Genomic DNA, 19,740 nt, shown 5'->3' on the forward strand with positions numbered 1-19,740 from the left:
AGTTATGTATGCTACAATGAGGTTTTTGTTTGTTTTTGTTTTTGTTTTTGTTTTTGTTTTTTGTTTTTGCTGTCAATCAACGTCTTTGACATCTTTTGATGTGGAAACATTTCATTCCATTGCCACCCCCCCCCCCAAAAAAAAGTTTAGAAGCAGAAAGGCCTTCTTACTTAGTCTGATCAATAAAAGCAGTATTGCCCTTATGGCCTGTGATTGCCAGGATATTCTACCATTTCAGTAAAATCATCTTGTTTTTAAGATTTATGAAAATAACAGTTCATTACAGCAATGATTATGAAAATGAAGGCCACAAAACATCTCTAAACCTTTATCTTATCACCACTGCATCTTGCATAGACCCCAGCCCGTACATGAGAACACTTTTGAAAGCACCATACTTAATCTTGTCCCCTATACCTGACTGGGTTTCATATGTCTGGAAAAAATGTCAGTTCATGCAAAACATTGTCAGTTCCCAAGTAGCATGACTTTTCATAAACTTGTTCCCTACTAGATTCTGACATCTCAATTAACTATAAAGGAGGCCCACCACCAACCTAAAAGCAAAGGGCTGAATAGATGGAGGACCTTTTATGAATAAGGAAGAGTCTCCTTGTATGTAGTTTATACCCCCCAAACCCCATCAAAACAAAACAAACCATCTTTACAACACCTGTCTCGGAAAACAAGGAGAAGAAGAAAATCAAATCTAGGCCGTCCAATACATTATTGGCTGGGCGCCAAGCTATGTTTCCTTTTCCAACCATAGATCAACTACCCAAGTTTTATTCTGTGCGACATCCAGTTGCATGTATCGCACGTAGATGGGTGGAAATACACTACGTATATTACTGCATAGCTTCCTTTAACTCTTTATGTGCCATGGTGGAAACCCCCTGTGTGCCACGTTATTCTGAGACAGGAAGGTAGTCATGCTTTGAGAAAGAATTCTGTTTTTCCAATTTGTATAACTCCTACAAATTTATGTTAAGATGGGCATAATAGTAGGCAAAGTTTAAGAGGAATGCCAAGCTTTGTTTCGAAATAAATTGTATGACGAATCTATTTTCAATTTTTCGTTTGAATGACCAGTTACTACATTACCAGGGATTACTGTAAAGGCATCACTTTTGCACATAAAACCGTGACAGAAACTTAGAATGTACGAGCAAATCTAGTTGGGAACACCGCTTGATAGTCAATCACCACATACAATGCAAGCCCTATAATGAGAGGAACAAAAGCACGAGAAACGCTTTCATTGTGCCGTGGGATTAGCAGTGATTAGCGATTTATCGACCGGTTTTGGCGGCGTTGTTTGTTGAGCAGAATATGTGAAGTTGGCGCGCCGTCGACTGAGTCGGACGTGCCAACGTGGCACATAAAGAGTTAATAAGGCATTCAAAAGTCACCCAAAGAACGCTGTTGCAGGCAAAGGTAAAAAAAGAAAAAAATATAATCAGGGTGGTGTTTACAACATTGTAAAGAGTGAAAAAAAAAATTGATTGACGGCAATTACATCGAGATAGTAGTAGCTGAAGAGCCTGCAAGATGGGAAAAACTTAGTGAACTTGACATCGCCATCTTCAAAATTATTCTTTTTTTAAGTGCATCCAAGAAGAGCGTATATGGAAGTCAAACTAGATTCATGCTTCATTCGCTGCACTGTAAAGGGCACAAGTGATTCATCACTGACCTTAATCAGTAACCTGGGCATTGGAAGATATATTCTTCCTGCATTCCAACCGACCATTTTTGGAGAGTTTATGGCCATTTTGAGTGACCAGAGGAAGTGGTGGGGTCGTCGGCCCTTCCACTGAGGGGGGAAATTAAGCTTGATATATTGTTTGGGCCGTGACAGAAGGAATAATTTGCAGTATGAAGACTGCTGAGGTTTGCCAGCTTTCTTCTTTTTTTTCATCGGCTCTCCTTAAGATTGCCCTCTGCTGAAATAAAGTTCTGCAATCCAAATTGCAAGTGTATGTCATTGCTTCTTAAAAGTTTGTGTTTCATTGAAAATATATGCAGGTTGATGTGTGCCAATAGCTCGTTACTGTTTAGAAATAATTTCCGCAGACATTTGCCATTGTTATCATTATAAATACTATCGTCATCATCATCCTCCTGTGAAACTTTCATACTATATCTTTCTAGTATCCAATTTTAACCTTTTACGTGCCAGGGCACGTAGCCTAGCTACTCAAGCTTTTTCCTTTGCGATCAGTACTTAATCCAAGCTTGACCTAGTGGTAGACTAGTGAGCCCACTCAGGTGTAGCAATATGCCTCAAGCCAAAAAGATAGCCATGGTGATGCATTCTGGAGTAGGGGGATTAGATAATCTCTGTTCATTGACTGTTAGCTTCCAGAAATCTGTGCCATTTGCCAAAGAAAGCACTCCAGCCTGTGTGCAAGTGGGCAAACACAGCACTGTAAGGCTTAATGAAACATCTGCAGTGTATTTTGTGATTCTAGTTATTCTCTGAAGTAAACGTAAATATTGTTTGGCACCCTCCTTTAAATTGACAGAGATATAAAGACATTTAAAAAAAATGAAGGTGCTTAAGAAGGCATTAAGAGCTCAGTTTGCCAAGCTTGCCATCAATTATATAGCAATCTATGAAATCAGTTTATCTGGATTATTTTTCCTTCTGAGGAATGCTCACAGTATAACTTGCCTTGTGTATTTTTACAATCTGCATGTTTTTTCTCTTTCTTCTTATGATCAAGTATTATATATTTGTCTTCAAACCCATATTTTTTTTTTCTCAAAATTGTCTTCATTTTTAGGTTTGCCTTTATGAATACCTCAATTATCTGACAAATCACATTTAACTTTTTCTTTCTTTTGATGAATCCAATAATTTACAAAATCAAATCAGCAAAAGACTTGCAGATGTCATAAAAAATTGCAGGTATATCAAATCAAACCTACGAGAATTACTGTAAAACAAGGAATGTTTGCGTGAATTTTCATTTCGCGAATTTCGCGAGCGCCATGATTTGCAAAATTAAAATGCACGCAAAATTTCTTGTCTACACTATATGCATTGAATGCCAGTGGCAATTCGCGAAAATGTCATGCCACGAAAAAGGCCGTCGGCTCCAATTCGTGAAAATTTTGTGCCGCGAATATATCATGTTTTACAGCAGTGGTTGAGTGTAATTGACTTACGGTATCTTTCAACAAATATCAGCTGTGATTGAATGTAATCTGCAGACCACCAACAGAGGATGGTTTGCTTCATGTAGTAATGGTATGCACAAAATATTGATTTATGATTGTATTGTAACATGACTATCTCTGTTCTTGTCACATATTCACACCCAAACACACAAACACACACACACACGCACATAAAATAAAACTGTTGTAAATTCAATCATGTTGCAATCTGAAGACTGCACATTTCCTTTGTAAACAGAATTTCCTTTTTGTTCTCCAGTGGGCAAGCTATTTTTGGATGTGCAGTTTTCAGCAAAGCATTCATGCAGATATCTGGGTTGACAATTCATCCCGTAAAGACGGCCAGCAAGGAAGCAATACGTGCTGTTACCTTAATTGCGACATTGGAGTTCTTTGAGTGGTTGTGTGCTCTGTTTCTGCCTTTGACTGCACATTGAACATGATGTATGGATGTGCTAGTGAATGATGCAGACAGCAGTGTAGATGGAACTGAAATACCGTATCTGAGGTACCCTCCCCCCTCCCAATGGCTCTACAGTAGTAGGAGCCAAAAATGAGAAAATCTTTGTATGTTGGAGATTGAGAAAAAATGTATTGTATGCGCCATATATTTAGCGAGTCTAATTTTTCTTGGGAATAGGGACTTCTCATCAATTTTGCGAGTGGTTAAATGCGCAGTTGTGGAATACAGTAGTGAATGGAGGAATGCATGCGTGCACATCACATTATTTTGCCGATCAAAGTAGATATTTTCGCTTGTTTTTAAATTTGCGAGTAGCACTTGACTCGTGAAATTCGCGAAAATAAAAACCTTGCAAAATATTCAGCGTATACAGTACGCCATAGAAGGGGGGAGACAAAGGAGGAAGAGAGAGAAAAAGATAGAGATATATTGTTTAATCATCAAATTATTCGTGCTCGTTTTCCTCATGGCTTTGATAGTTTATGTTTCGATGAGTTACACAAGCCAAGAATTTAAGAAAGCAATTTCACTCTTATGAAAGAGAGAGAGAGAGACACACACACACACACACACACAAACACACACAATGTTTTTGTCTAAGCATAGAAGCAATTAACAAGTGACCTCCGCTTTGTATTGTGGTTGGGTTGTGTTCTCATTACCGTGATTGTCTTTATGTTGCAGAGAATTTTCCAAGGAGAGGGAGAAAGCGAAAGCTCGTGGTGCCTTCCAAAAGTTGCGAGAGAAGCAGCAAATAGAAGAGGACCTGAGAGGATACCTGGATTGGATCACGCAGGCGGGTCAGTACTTGTTACCATTGCAACCGGTTATGTAATATATTCAGTTCTAGGGCATGCTGCTGTAATAGCTGCTAATCGCAGGGCTTGATAACAAGGCATGTCTATGCGGACTCGAATGCAGAACGAATCAGCCTCCATGTGACTAGGTGCAGTGTGGGTCATCTGACGTGTCCATTGTTACTCAAAATCATGTTACGGTCGTCCACCTATGAATGTAGTAAAGCATGTACAACTTTATTAATGAACATCACAGAAATATGTATAGATTCCTCAAGTTTCTAGTTTAGAATTCCTAATGAGCAAGACATTTGAGGGGGCTTTTTTCACTTGTATGTTCATTATCTATGTAAAAAGAATTACTCATTACCCCTTACAAACTTGTTTTGCATTAACAAAAAGCACAATTATAGTGCAAGAGTAGGATGATTTTACTCTATGTAAGAACATTCTCCATATAAAAACAACAACAAACTAACTAGATCACATGATTCCACAATAGTTTTCTGATATGAAACCAAGCCCTTGTACAGTATGTCCCCCAAAAAATTACAACGGAGCCCTCCGCAATGATATCTTTAAAAATAGTGAATCAATCTAAACACAAATTCAGGGTATGAAACTATAACTTATTGCCCACATCTTCAAGAAAACCCCACTTGATTTGTTTCAGTGGTCAAAGAGAAATACAGAATTTTGTAGAGGATGTCGTGAATCTCTTCTGTCCAAGTTCTGTCTATTATTCACACACAAGATTATCGAAATGCTACACTCGGAAGAATCCGATTCATGACATGCTTTACAACAATCCACATTTCTCTGTGACCGCTCAACCAAATCTAATGGGGATTTCTGCAAAATAGAGCTGAAACATTTTATTTTAAGACCCTGAAGTAGCATTAAAAAAATCTAAATCATATTGAGCATTATCAATGCGAAAATCTGATTGTAATTTTTTGGAGGACATACTGCAGTAAGTCGCCCCAAAAATTACAACCAGATTTTCGAATTGATAACACCTAATATGATCAACCTGTCTACGTGCTACTTCAGGGTCTTAAAATATAACATCTTAGCTCTATTTTGCAGAAAACCCCATTCAATTTGGTTAAGCGGTCACAGAGAAATGTGGATTGTTGTAAAGCATGTTATGAGTCTCATTCTTCTTATTTTGGCAATTCGATGCTCTTGTGTGTGAATACAATAGACAGAACGTGGAGGGAAAAGATTCCTGTCATCCTCTGCAAAATTCCTCATTTCTCTCTGATCACGGAAGCAAATCGAATGGGGTTTTCTGTAAGATGTGGGCAATGAGTTATAGTTTCATCTCCTGAATTTGTACTTTTGATTGATTCACTATTTTTTAAAGATATCATTGCAGAGGGCCCGTTGTAATTTTTTTTTGGGACATACTGTATACTAAAGATGGACTTTTTACCCTCCCTGGCTGTCAGGCGTAGTACATGCAAGTCTTTTTCATTGCTAGTTCATTGGTATCAATATGGCACAAAACAGAACCCCCCCCCCCCCCCCACAAAAAAAAAAGAAGAAGAAGAAAAGAAATAAGGAAAGGGAAAATATAAGAAAAATAAATTGGAAGAACTTTTTACAAGAATATAGTGAATATTATGAGCAGGACCCTATCAATGTTTTACTACTTTTTATTTTTCTGTAGACTTGTGACGTAAAGGTGTAGTATGTATGATATGGGGGTCATTGCATGTTGGGCCTCTGGATCTTATCAAGTGTAGCATATTGTAAGCTAACTAAAGTTCTATTGGTGATAAACATCCTATGAATGCAACTTGTAGTTAGGAAGTAATTTTCAAGTTATGAATTAGTGCATGACCATGTGAACATTGCTTATAAGGCAAAAATCGTCAGCCTCATGCCAATAGGGCACTAATAGTGTACAAAGTTGATGGTGTTAAGGCCCTTTTGGCATGAGGCCGACGAAATGCACTTACAGTTTTTGTCGTTGCATGTTATACATGATCATCTTCAACTGTTTATTTTTTCCATTCTTTTTGTTCACACAGAGGACATTGACCCTGATAATGACAGTGAACAAAATCAGGGGCCACCCAAACACGGTAAGTTTGCATATTTTGGAAATAGAATTTGTGAAGATAGGAACTGATTTCTTTAGTATGTTTTGATTTAGCATCTGCTTGTAAACTTCTGATTGTCAGATCATTGCTGTTTGGAATTTCTTTCTTGAATTTTTATTTGATGTTCTCAAATTAAATTTTCTGTTGCAGTGTTCATTGACAGAAGATGTTCTGGACACTAACACTACTTTTTTTTTCAGATATTGTATTTACAGAGTGTTAATTTACCATGAATACACTGGTGATGAAGGATAAAGTTTCAAGATGCCATGTCTGTTCAGCAACTTTTTACACATTCCAGAAAAAATATCAAACTATGAGGATTAAATTTTACTGTAAGCTATCTAGCATTTTACACACAATTGTATTTGGTAAAATATTTGATTAGATCTCCAAATAAAAGATATTGTATGGAGTATCACCTATAATCGTTTTTCATGTGTATCTATTTAAAAGATCTATGAATTATTATACTTCTAGTTAAACCATCCCATAACTAAATGCAAACAGTTTCAAGAATTTGTCTTACATAATGGGGAAAGCAACCAGTAGTTTGCATACAATTGTCAAGCTTAATAATGATTTCAGCATTGAGTGCAAATGTATTTTGCTCTGACTGTTGGAGTAGAAGCATGAGGAATTGAAAGTTGGTTAATATGAACGTCATGACCCATCCTTTAAAAGTGATATCCGTGATGTTAATGCTGTGAAGTCCACCATTTTGTGTGTTTTCCCTAAGGATAAAAAGAGAGGAAATTCCCAAGTCCTAGTACACTTTCCACCAAAGTGGTTTGATGAGTTTATGCATTTATGCATTGCTGTCTTGCATAGATGTGAAACTAGTCTTGCCTCCCACAAAAAAAAGAAAAAAAAAGTCAAGCATTGGTTTTAACCTCTCCCATCACTATTTGCTCAATCATTGCAAATACCTTTGTTACCCTTACCTGAAAAATCAAAGAATAAATATACTAGAGCATTCATCACATGTCCCCTCCCTGTTTTTCAGACAGTGAAAGAAATGATTTTTTTACCCCTTTAGTTACTGATTGTTGTTCATGCCCCACCCATCCCTACGGAAACCAGTGTGTCCATTCCCTGATTTGCTACTTATTATGGATTTTATTCCATTGTAAACAATTTGAAATTGGAAGAAAAAGATTAACTTGTCATCTCTCTGTCTGCAAAGAATAAAATGGCAGAAATTTGAGAGCAGTTACAATGTAAATCTATCCATTGTTACCAGATATGAGATAATAGATTTCATATTTCATAAATATATTAATCAACAAGTACTAACCTTCTGGAATATTATCTCATTGAATGAATGGATGATTGAATGAATGAACTACTATGCTTCAGGGGAAAAAAACATCAAATATCTAAAATTGCCATATGTTAATAATATGTTAGGATAATAAGAATATGAGAGTATAGAGTTATACTGTTTCTTGTTTACTTTGTACATTCAATATTCTCATAAAGCTGTATAAGCGTCGTTGCTAAGGTTTTAAGGTGTAATAATATCCTTATAGCAAAATGTTCTTGTAAATTGTTAAAAACAGCAATGCAAGTTCAATGAAATATCTCCCATTAAATCACCGTACATTCACATGCTTGATCTTGATTTTAATTGGTATGGGACGGGTGTTTTTTACTTACATGAATTTCATGAAGTATTCACCATTTGAAAAACTTCTAGAATATAGATATCATCTTGTGTTCATTGTGAGTAACGTTTCATTTGAATACCAATTTTCCTCCATTTGCAGAAAAGCGGTTTTTCAAAAAGGGTAAACTCTCCCCACTCTTTCCATTTGAGTGAAACTTCTCACGCATCACCCTATAAAATGGATGTCTTAAAGTGTTTCTAATCCACAGATAGTACTAGTTGAGCAGATAGCTACTAAACATGATACTGAAAAAAATGATTCTTTTAGCAGTCCAAGTACTAACTAGTTTTGGTGTAAAATGCAGAACATAGTTTGCTTTTTCACTTCTAACTCTCCTCCTTACTATATGGAGGAATTCATATAAGTCCACACATTCACCTCTAGATATATTTGACTTGGCGACAGATATATATATATATATATATATTTATATATATACCTCTCATCTGCATATGAGTATATTCACATGTCTGTTCATATGTATATACATTTATAAGCACATGTTGGTAATTTGATGGAATGCATTAACCTAACCTAACACTCTCTCCTTGAGTCCATCTTTAACCTATAATACACCCCTGTTGCATTAACCTACCCAACTGACATGATCTTGACCCCTCACCTTGTGACCTTTGACACACGCAGTCCTCTGGAAAAGACTGGGTACCTTAAACACCAAAGGTATTATTCATGTCATGTTGCATGCTTGTCATGTGATTTTTTTTTTCTCCCATTTTTTTTTCCTGGCTCAAACACAAAAGGAACAGCTGGGAATGCTATAATGAACATTTTGTGTTGTAGATGTTAGCCTCAGTATGTTTAGTATTTTTTTTAAAGATGGGAGAATGCAATGCCCTGTCCTGGTATTTGTCTCTGGCTGTTTCTATCAAAAGCTGACCGCTACTCTGCTAGACTTCACCTCCCAGCAGCTTTCTTTGCAATATTATTTTGTAGATAAATTTGCTCCATATGAATATGTGACCCTGCACCACATGAATATGTGACCCTGCACCACAAAACAAACAAAAAGTCGCCAGACATGGATTTTCAGTTCAGGGCAGATTCAGAAAGAGCAGACTTTAAGCTTTAAAATGATGTATAACTCAATTCAAATGGACTCCCCTAACCTACCTAAATACTGAGAAGAAAGCACACACTCTGTGAAAGTGTGAACTGAGAAAAGAGGCTCTGAAGTACAGGGTCTATTCAAGCGCTTAATCTTTCACCAAGCCGCGCTAGCTGGGCGATAAAAGGGACAAAACACAGGATGTCAATCATCGGAGCAACAACAATGAAGGAATTATTAGATTAAGCTGAATTTGAGCATGTTCTATTAACACATTCTGTCCATGATTAATGCAACTTTCAAAGCAGTAGCATTATTCTTTCTAAAGTTCTTAGACTTGAAAGTGAAGAGTGTACAAATAATTAAAAAAAATTGAAAAGGGGCCTCTGATATAAACCTGATCATTCTACTCTCCCCCAAAAATGGGTTGTAGAAAACTGCTGGAAACACATTTTCCCATTTGTGTTATGATCCCAAACTCAAGAATAATGTAGAAGAAAGATAGCTGTTTCAGAAAATATGAAAAACTCAAGATTGACTGTAGTTGACCCATTTCACCTGTTTTGAGTCCTCACATAGAATCAAGGGGTGCGACTTTTTGTTTGTTTTGTGATGCACGGTCACATATGGTTAAGAATACTCCTTCTCCTCCTTCACCACAGCAAAAACACCTCTGCCCATAGCAATGTCATGTCATGTCTCCATTCATTTCTATTTGCATTGATATCAGTCCTTACACAGATATGCCACCTGCTACATTTTTTGTAGCATTTTGTACTGTTTTGGCCAAAACTGCTGCAGGTTTTACAAAAATACTCTTTTTCCCAAATTGTATCACTATGCATATCTAGTGCAGGAAAGGTAAAATTAGCTGTTTTCCTCCAAGAATATGCCTTTTCAACCCTCAGAATACCACAGTGCTGTTTACAAGGTTGGCATCCCTGACTATCTTTTTTTCCAAATGATGAAAAATCTTTTCTTCTTTTTTTTTTCTTCAAATGATGAGAAATCATTTTTTGAATGACTGCAAGAGTTGTGGTTTGGGCAAAAATGTGTTGTGATCAATTTCAAGAAAAGGAAGTGTACTTTATAGGGGACAGTGGTTTACAAAGGGGGAAAAAAGATCAAATATGTCTTATTCTTGCACATATTTTAAATCAAAAAGAGGTTTCATTATCATTCACGGAGCTCACGTGTTGGTTCATACTTAATGTAAGGTTTACAAAAATATCTGAGACACCTCCTTATGCAATGTCTGTAATATAGTATCACAAAGGTTGTGTGTCATATTAATATTATCATGAGAACAAAGTAAAAAAACAGTATTACTTTAAATACAGTGATGTCAAAAGCAGATATTTATTACCAGGGAAGATGACACTTTTGACTAAAGTGGTGTCCCCCCCCCCCCTCCCGATTTTGTCCAGTTTGATTCGTGCGGCTGCCAAAGTCATTTCAGAAAACGTGCTTTGGGCACGTGTTCCCAATTACGGGAGAGGGAAAATGGAAGGTCCATCTCAGAAAACGACCTCAAAGCTCTCGAGGAAAGGTTAATTGTGCTGGAAATTATTTACGTGCCGCATTAAAGGAGTGGACAGTGTGTTTTGTTGTTTGTGTGTGTGTGTGGGTGTGTGTGTGGGTGTGTGTGTGTGTGTGAGCTAGTGTATGTATGTCTGTATGTGTGTGCATTGTATGAGTGTTTATGAGTGTGTGCTTGTATTCTGTGCATTGATATTTGCTATGGGCACATTATGTGCAATATACAATGTATGGGGCTTATCAAGAGATAACAATGAGCATCGACTGATGTTCTTTGTCATTCATGTTTTCTCTAAATGCACTGCCAGCAAAATCTTAAACTTTCAGGGGTTTTCCTGCAATGTTTATAAACCTCCTAAGAATTTTCTTCTCACTTTTGTGCTTTCTTCTGTCAAGAGATCCAAATGTTTTTCATATTTGATGAAAAATCTATTTAATGGAAGACAGTGACAGCAAAGTGATAAAAGACAAGTCAAAGTCTGTTCAGTCATATCAATTGGCATTTTCAATATCAGTCTCGTTTTTCATTCACTAGAGTATCAAGCAATATTGTGAACAGTAGTGAGCTCTGTAGTTCAAAGTCAAAAGGATTAGATGTAGATTATTTCCATGCTGGACCAAATTATGATTACTTGCCCTTTTGACAAATTGTGCCCTACTGCCACAAATATCGTAAAACGATTGTCCTCCATCTTAGTTTGTAAAGATATGGGCTTTAGAGGTTCTTTGGGGCCATTTGGGCTCTAGGTTAATTTGCCGAATGTTGATGAATAACTGTTGTATTTTATTTCTCTTTTTTTTTTGGTACTGAGTGTCTGTTGTTGAATGGAGCTTTTTTCCCCCCTACCTCCTTGTTGCTTGCGCTCCCCCACACCTCATTTTCCAAATTAAGTGTTCATTGCTTGTGCATCTCTTTGGCACTGTCGTGTTTTGCATCACCCTTTGAGTGGCGTCTTGGCTCATACATCTTTTGTCTGTTTTGGCCTGCGCACTGACATCACCTCTGCAAAAAAAAAAAGAAGTAAAAGAAAGATTAAAAAAAAAGTAAATCACTAGTTGCAGTGGGCGATGTTTTTCAGCTCACGTTCTCTCACTCTTTCAACAAAATCTCTGGTAGTGCAAGTCAATCACGCAAGTGTGGTGTTTATTTGCAATAATCTGTAGTTCCATGTTTCTTTTCACTGTTGGTACACTTTTCAGTGAAATAAAACTTTTCTTCAGTCACAGCTTTGAAAAGTGAGAATTCTGCTTGAAAGGTGGTGGCTGGCTTGATCAGCAAGATTTTTCAGTTTCCACCCAAGTGGGACTTACTCATGACCCCTTCCCTCTTCCCCCTTCTCCTAACTCCCCCCTCCCCCACCCCCCCATCATTCTTTCGTGTTTTTTTTTTCAAGTAAGCTAATGAAGGACATTACCATGGACTTTAAACTCTTCTTTCTTATATCTTTCTGCAACCATGCACTGGCATTCTTTCTCTAATGTTCTTACTGAAGCACCATGTGTTCTATGTGTGTATTAACTCTTGAAACTTTGTCATTCTTTATTCAGAAGTATTCGGTCTAATTGCTAAATGTTTATTTTTGGAGGTAACACCAATAGAGCAGTATATTTTTTATTGTTGTTGTATGCATCACTATTTGATTGTGTGAACTTTGTGAAGCAGTCTACTTATTTCAACATGACAGTGGCCAATGATTTTACTCATCCTGTTCAGTTTTTGTGTTTCCTGTAGCAGCATTTCAGGTGTGTAAACACAGAGATGAAATATATTCCTAATTCATGTCCAAAGATCTTGAAGTAGAAACACTCATTTGAGGAAATGCTAATCTTATGTCTAGTTAACTTTCAACTCTTTCTTGGTATAACGGTCAATCTGTTAACTTGATATTATCCCTTTAACCCATTGAGGACAAGTCCCGAGTATAATCGGGCAAGCGTCTATGGGAAATGCATGTTGTAGCAAAATCAAACCGTCCTCAATGGGTTAATATTCAGCGATGGTGAGTATGGGAAAGGCATTATTGGATGGAATATGTTTTGCCATAATGACAGTGTAGATATCCATTTTTAGATAGACCAGTGCATTATCTCTGAAGCAGTTATCTCAAAGGCGAAATATAGTTCTCATATGCCTGAAGAAACTGTCAATTTTTGGTCCAAAATGTATGCACACATGTAAGAAATGTGTTGAATATTTTGTGATAACCCAAATTCGCTTGGGTAATGAAGGAAATGTGAAATATTAGCCAAACAGGTTCGCCAGAAGTGCCACAGCAATATCCACTGTCCCTGATCTTCCGTGCAAGAGTGAATCGCGTGCAGCTTGATGGAAAATACAATTGCTAGGGCACAGTCAGGCATCATGTAACACTCTACCTACCCACTTCTGAATGGACAGGGTGCTTAAGGAATACAAGTTGCATGCAGACAATCCAAATTATTGTGCACTTTAGATCTCAAAATACTCCAAAACGATGTATTATCCCGGCAAATCTTGTCAGCCAGACAAGTGTGGTGGTAGACACTTTTGATGTAATGCAAATTCTAAATTGTGGAAGATGAATTTTGACTTATTCTGAAAACTTTGTTTTGGCTTTAAGGTGTAGTTGTAACTGCACTACAGTCAACTTGCTAGATTTTTAGTTTAATGTCTACCAGTGTGCAATGCTACTTATTTAACAAAAAAAAAGTGGATTCTAATGACCAAATGAAAATCAAATTGAGCAAAGCGGTAGAAATTGGACTGGAGGACAATTGCTTAACATTTGACATTTCTCGGAGTTCGGCATTGCTACATTTTTGACTTTCTGCATCCCCACCCCATCTTGTGGTGAGATGTCGCCTGAATGATAATTAACTTGCCCTAACACTGTCTCTGACATTTACGGATTGTTGGAATGGCATTGTCGGCGCCCTAATCAAGTTTGTTTGGGTGAGAACAAGGCTAGGGTGGCTGGAGGGAAAGGAATGGAGTGTCTGTAGCAAAAGTGGAAACATGCATTCCGTGGACTAGATGTGTGCTGTAAGGTATGCCAACAGACAAACAGACTTGAAGAGACGGACCCAAGATGGTCGAATTTAACTTGATTAAAGTCGCAGCTCTCGCCAGCAAACCGCCACGTTCACGTCCAGGGAATTTTCAAAGTCTGTGGTTCGTCTGCTGAACTAAAAACTCACCCAGTGCCGTCGTCTTCATTTTGCAAAATTGTTTCTGTAAGTCTAGTTTGTGAGCTCTAGGAATTTGCTAAATCTGTTGGAAATCCCCCAGTTGTCAGAACTTTTCAAATTGTCCAGTCACAAAAGCCTTTGACATCCACAGGGTATGTTCCCTTCTATACACAGAATTTTGACTGTGGTACAAATAAATCAGGAGCTATGATTAATGTTTCTCAGTTGCCTGTGAACTAGATAAAAAAGGTCTGAGACATGTTATCAACTCATTCCTTCCAGGACTTTGGGGTGCCATTGAGATTTTAACATATTGGAAGCAGATGGGTTACAGTTACTTTGCAGCTGGGAATCTTATTGTTTGATGTCAAGATATGTTTAATGTAGGAAATGACAATGTGAGCCTCACTCTCACTGTCTTTTGCTCCGTTCACTGCCAGGGAAATCCACACTGGATTATTTTCAGTAGTATTATTATTATCATTTTATTTTATTTTTTTGCTTTTGAAACCTTCGTTCAATGTTCAGTGAAATGGGAAAAGGGATGTTGTTTTTCAGAGTGTCATTTTCTTGCATGTTTCCACATGACAAGTGATGGTGTCATGTCACCGACAGTGAATTCACTCAAAAAAAAAGAAGAAGAAATCCTTGTCGTTGTTTTACTATTTAGGGCTGTCTGAATAGAAGTTTGGACTAGTCAAAAAAAAGTTCTGGTGGAGGAAAATACAAAGAGGATGAGGTGTGCGGGTGTAATGATATATGTCACTTCAGTTGGCAAAAGTCAAGAGAATGCGTCACCCAGAACGTACAAATGTACTTGGCTAACAAAGCACTCTCTTGCCAAATGTGGGGCATTTTACAAACTGGGTTTGTAGGACTTGAGGTCAGAATAGTTTATCAAGAAAACCAAAACCCCTAAAATCAAACATGTTTAGAGCAAAACGGAAACAACATGTCGATGACGTACATGTAAGAAATACAATTCAACATGACTGAGCCTCCCTCAGGCTTGTGGAAAACATCATTATCACTCCATTTTGTGAGCTGAGGGGAAAACCCCAAATCGAAACCCTAGTCAAAATGTCATCTTCGTCTGCTCTTCCAAAGAATGCAGTTTGGTAAGCCAAGATGTCATGAGGTAAGTATATGCTGATGAACCAGCCTGGATTAAGTCCTGCCAAATCTGTAATCATGATAGTGTGATCTTGCTCCACATCTTGGAAAAAAAAAAGACAAAATCTGACAGTTTTAAGATATTTCTTTATCTCCCATGTCTAACATTTTCTTTTTTTCCTCTACTGTAGTTCCTAAACCGCTCAGTGAGTCGGACTCGGATGAGAAGTCGGAAGAGATGGGGAGCAGCGAAATCCCTCAACAGCAGTGGATGCAGAAAGAGAGGTACAGTGGGTGTTCCTCCGTCCATCTCACTGTGTGAGAAGAAGTGGGTGTGAAGACTGCTTTAATAGTGGGCAGACAGAGTCAGGCTGAAGTCAATTGGGGATTTTGTGAAGGTAGTTGGTGCATGGAGCAAAATAAGAGCATAATCAGGTGTTGTAAAAATACACAAAAGTCACAACCCCTTCAACAAACAACAAACAAATAAACAAACAAACAAACAAACAAACAAGTGAACAAACCCCAAAATCATGTATTGATGTTGATTGGCACCAAAATGAAAAGGATGCTGTTAACAGAAGAGCAAGATTTTGTAATTAGAGAAATGCTAATGCAGACTAAAGAATTGTAGATGTATAAAGCAAAAAAAAAAAAAAAAGAGAGAGAATGTCAGTCATGGAGATTGTGTGTAGTGTTATAAGCTACAGCTGTATGGATACGAAAAGTAAGATTCATCTTGTCTTCTACACACTGCCCTCTACTGTCCTGCACCACCACAGGCGACAACTGAGACGATGGAATAGAAGGTGTAGAAGGCTGTGTCGCCAGGCAGTGAAGTCGCAAGCTTTCTATTGGATCGTCATCGTCATGGTATTCTTCAATACAGTCATTTTGGCGTCGGAGCACTACAACCAGCCAACATGGCTGACCAATTTCCAAGGTGAGTTGCCCTGTAGAACTTTCACCCTAGTTTGTATAGACAGATGTCTCATAGATGGAATATTTCTCATACATTTTAGTGCTCAGCATGCATGACATCTATACGTAATGGGTCAACGTTTTTGTTTGTTTGTTTCTTTAAGATTAACTAGCTGCACTGTTGTAAATAGCTGTCCCTTCTTCCATTCCTAGATTACTAGTGAGGGTTGTCAGCTCTTGGCCCTGAATAACCTGGCTGACGATAGATTAAGTCCTGTTAATAGTAATATATGGTGATACGTGAACTGTAAAGAAGGGTGGCTTTACACAAGTGTATACCATGAAATGAACTTTTTATTCGGAACAAAGCTCGGTAATTGCCGGCCTGTAGAAATAAGGTGAAAATCAGTTAGCTCATGAATCAAATCAATACATTATGTATACAAGGTGGTTATAGTGTCACTGCAAAATAAATATACTACTTTAACATGGTGCCAGAGATATTCAAAAACATAGGATTTGATAGTAATGTAGCGCCTGAAAAGGGGTTAAGATGATGAGCAGAGCTATCGATTGTCAGTGCAATCCACCAAAAGCAATGTTGTAGTAGAAGTGTTTTAACCTTTATGGCTCAAAGTAGCAGAAATGTTTAGTGTATCACCAGCCCCCATTATAACTGCCAGCCTTTTTACATAGCCGAGTCCTCTTCCTCTCAAAGTTTAGAATCCAGTGGTAAAATAAACTGTCAAATGAAGTGTTGAGGGTGATCTACTGTTAATGACCTCCAAACCTTTCTGTCTCCCTCATTTTCTTTTTCTCTTCAAAGTCTTTGAAGGACTTTACAGTTGTTGTACTATGTGTGACTTCCTAGCAGGTATTGGATAGGTGTTGAAGCTGACTGGGCTATTTCTGATTGATCCTTGCTCTAGACAGCTCTTTCTTCTTCTTCTTCTTTTTTTTTTTTGCGACAGATTATGGGCATCTCCGGGTGACATTTGAGGGATGTGCAATTTGTCTCCTTTTTTGGGGTGTTTTATGTGTTCCCCTAAGGATCAGTGACACATTGTCACAGTAATGAGAAATACATGGGCGCAGGTGTTCCAGTGGCCAATAATTGATGGGTCAAATGCTTAGTGGACAGGTGCACCTTGAGATACGGTACGCTGTTGCGGCATTCTTCATTATCGCTTCTTTGCCCTGCTGTGACAGATGTGTAGGGTTTTTATCCCCATATCTCATGGATTTTGAGAAAAAATGGCATCATTGCTCTTTTTTGTGTCGTCTGGAGACAGACAGTATAAATAGACTATGACGAGTAGATGTCTCCTCATGTGTGTGATATGCATGCAGTACTGAGTATCAAGTAAAAAGAAAATGTTTTGTGTCTTAACTCCTTGGAAATTTTGGCTGACATCTTTGACCATGATTTTGCGACAGAAGTCTCCGATAGAAGCATAGAGAGAGTCCTTTGGACGCTGGAGTGCACTGGGTGTCGATTTAGAGCTTGTTGACAGCCGTGAACACTCCAGATAAAGTTCTAGGACATCACAGCATAGATGGCATATTGCCCTCAGAAGTGCTTACATGCTTGGTCTGCAGTACCCCTCAATAATCGTGCATTGCCGAGTGGTTTATGCACACCAAAAGTCATCTTGAATCCATAGTTTAGAACAGCGTGTCATAACAGAGTGTGATGAGATTGCAAACATTGACACGTATGGGGTTAAGAACCCACCTTGTCCGTATTCTGAGTAACATTTTATACCCACAGCTTTACTATTCCTTGGTAACAGCAAAATGCAGTCCTGAGTTTACATATACAGTATATATGTAGTGCAGGAAAGCTGTATAGTGAAACGTGGCTCGCTAGTCAATCACCGTATAAAGTGCAAGTTACAGTCAGACCATTAAGTTATGTTACTCCCGCACGCACAGCGCACGGGGCTGCTTCGTGCGGTTGCATGTGGTTTCATACGGGTGCGTGCGTCTTCGTGCCATTTCGTACGATCTCGTGCGGGTGCGTGCGCCTCTCTACGCCCCCATGCGACCCCGTGCGACCTCGTGCGCCTCCTTGCGGCTGCGTGCCAGTCAGTGTGAGGGAGTATGGATCCGCACGCGGGCGTACAGATTCGCACTGAGGCGTTCGGATCCACACGCGGGAGCACGACTACGCACGGGCGCGTACGGGGGCGCACGGAGCCACACGCACCCGTGCAAAATCGCACGAACCTGCACGCAACCGCACGAAGCGGCCCTGTGCGCAGTGCGTGCGGGAGTAACATAACTTAATGGTCTGACTGTACATGTGAGAGGAATGGAATCACAAGAAACGCCTTAATTGTACTGTGGCATTTGGCAATTTATCAATCAGTTTTGGTGGGTTTGTGCGTTTGAGCAGAATATGCGAACGTGGCACATAAAGAGTTAAAGTGTAAATGTACACAGAAATGTAGTTTTCTGACATTGTAGGTTATTGTACTGGTAATATCCCTATGAAATATAAGAGTGCAACGTTACTCACATACAGAGATATAGCAATATATAAAGAGACATAGAGCAATCTCTAAAATGCCAAACATTACATGCGCCTTGATCTAAGAGTAGTCTTCTGGCCTTATTGATTGCATTGGATTGCGTAGTTTGATAATTTTCTGTATGATCAGTGTACTACGATACTCGCAAAACACACAAACGCACGCAAATGTCCACGCCACGTATGCGGCTAGGTTGGTGCTATTCTTGCGGTCGGCTACACGTCACTTCCGGTCGACTGGAGTGAAAACAAACAGCTTGCAAGCGCTAAGCCTGCATAATGCGCATACTGCATGCTGTGCATGTGCGACGCGTATAATTTATGTGCAACTCTACGCAGCTCGACATGGGGACTGTTTTTCATTATTCATTTTGTCATTTGTGCCATCATTCATGAGATACATGCATCATGTCTTGCCAGCAATATTCTAAAAATCTGGATCCTGTCGATCGATCGGTCCCGGTATTTTGCCAAGTTTAAGGCGGCCGGACTAGACCTAGCTGTGCCCGTATGAAATCGCGGCAGGACTCTGGATCAACGACCCGACAAAATGGCCAGATGTGCAGTGGAACCTCTTTGAGTAGGCCTTACCCCGATATCTACGCTTACTTAGTACCTCATAGAAACTTCAGGTAGGTCTAACGTTAGTACTGTAGTACTTAGGGTAGGGCCTAATTTAGAGTAGGCCTAGGGCCTAATCCTGCCGCCCGCACAGCTACAGTACCAGCTTGCGCTAGCGCTATGCTCGCGGGGCGCCCCGGCAGAAAACACGTACAGCGTTCACTCCAGGCTCACGCCACAGAACTCTTAAAAGAGTTCTGTGGCTCACGCGAGTGGTTTGTTTTCACTCCAACGCTATCCATGACCCCGTGACACGCAAAATACCCGGATGTCCGACCATGAGAATACCGCACCGCGCCGGGTCACTGACCAGGCAGCCATGGCAGCCTCTACTCATGCGGATGCATTTATATGGCTCGATGAGGCGATACCAATAAACAGTATTCGATATAGCTCTGTGCAGACGGAGGCAAATGAAGGAAACGTGCACACACCGATGGTCGACGCGCGGCTACTATTTTCAGATCTGGCTACTATTGCAGCGCGCACTAGTGCATGCTGCTTTATTAAAATTAATATTTCGCAGTTTGGGACATTTTTTTGTAATGGGAT

General features: G+C 39.0%; 1 protein-coding gene across 1 annotated transcript in view; it reads left to right on the forward strand.

Annotated features, from left to right (window-relative positions):
- The window catches only part of LOC139742343 (voltage-dependent L-type calcium channel subunit alpha-1D-like), a 213,355-nt gene that overhangs the window by 134,008 nt on the left and 59,607 nt on the right, over window positions 1-19,740 (forward strand). Inside the window, exons 8-12 of the mRNA XM_071652922.1 lie at window positions 4,334-4,449; window positions 6,486-6,539; window positions 8,873-8,908; window positions 15,305-15,398; window positions 15,896-16,056. Of these exons, the coding sequence (XP_071509023.1) occupies window positions 4,334-4,449; window positions 6,486-6,539; window positions 8,873-8,908; window positions 15,305-15,398; window positions 15,896-16,056 (461 nt within the window). The remainder of the gene's footprint in view (window positions 1-4,333; window positions 4,450-6,485; window positions 6,540-8,872; window positions 8,909-15,304; window positions 15,399-15,895; window positions 16,057-19,740) is intronic.

Source organism: Diadema antillarum, unplaced genomic scaffold, assembly GCF_040938485.1.
Source record: "Diadema antillarum isolate AM-2024a unplaced genomic scaffold, OU_Dant_1.0 seq00000998_RagTag, whole genome shotgun sequence".
NCBI classification, from domain to species: Eukaryota; Metazoa; Echinodermata; class Echinoidea; order Diadematoida; family Diadematidae; genus Diadema; species Diadema antillarum.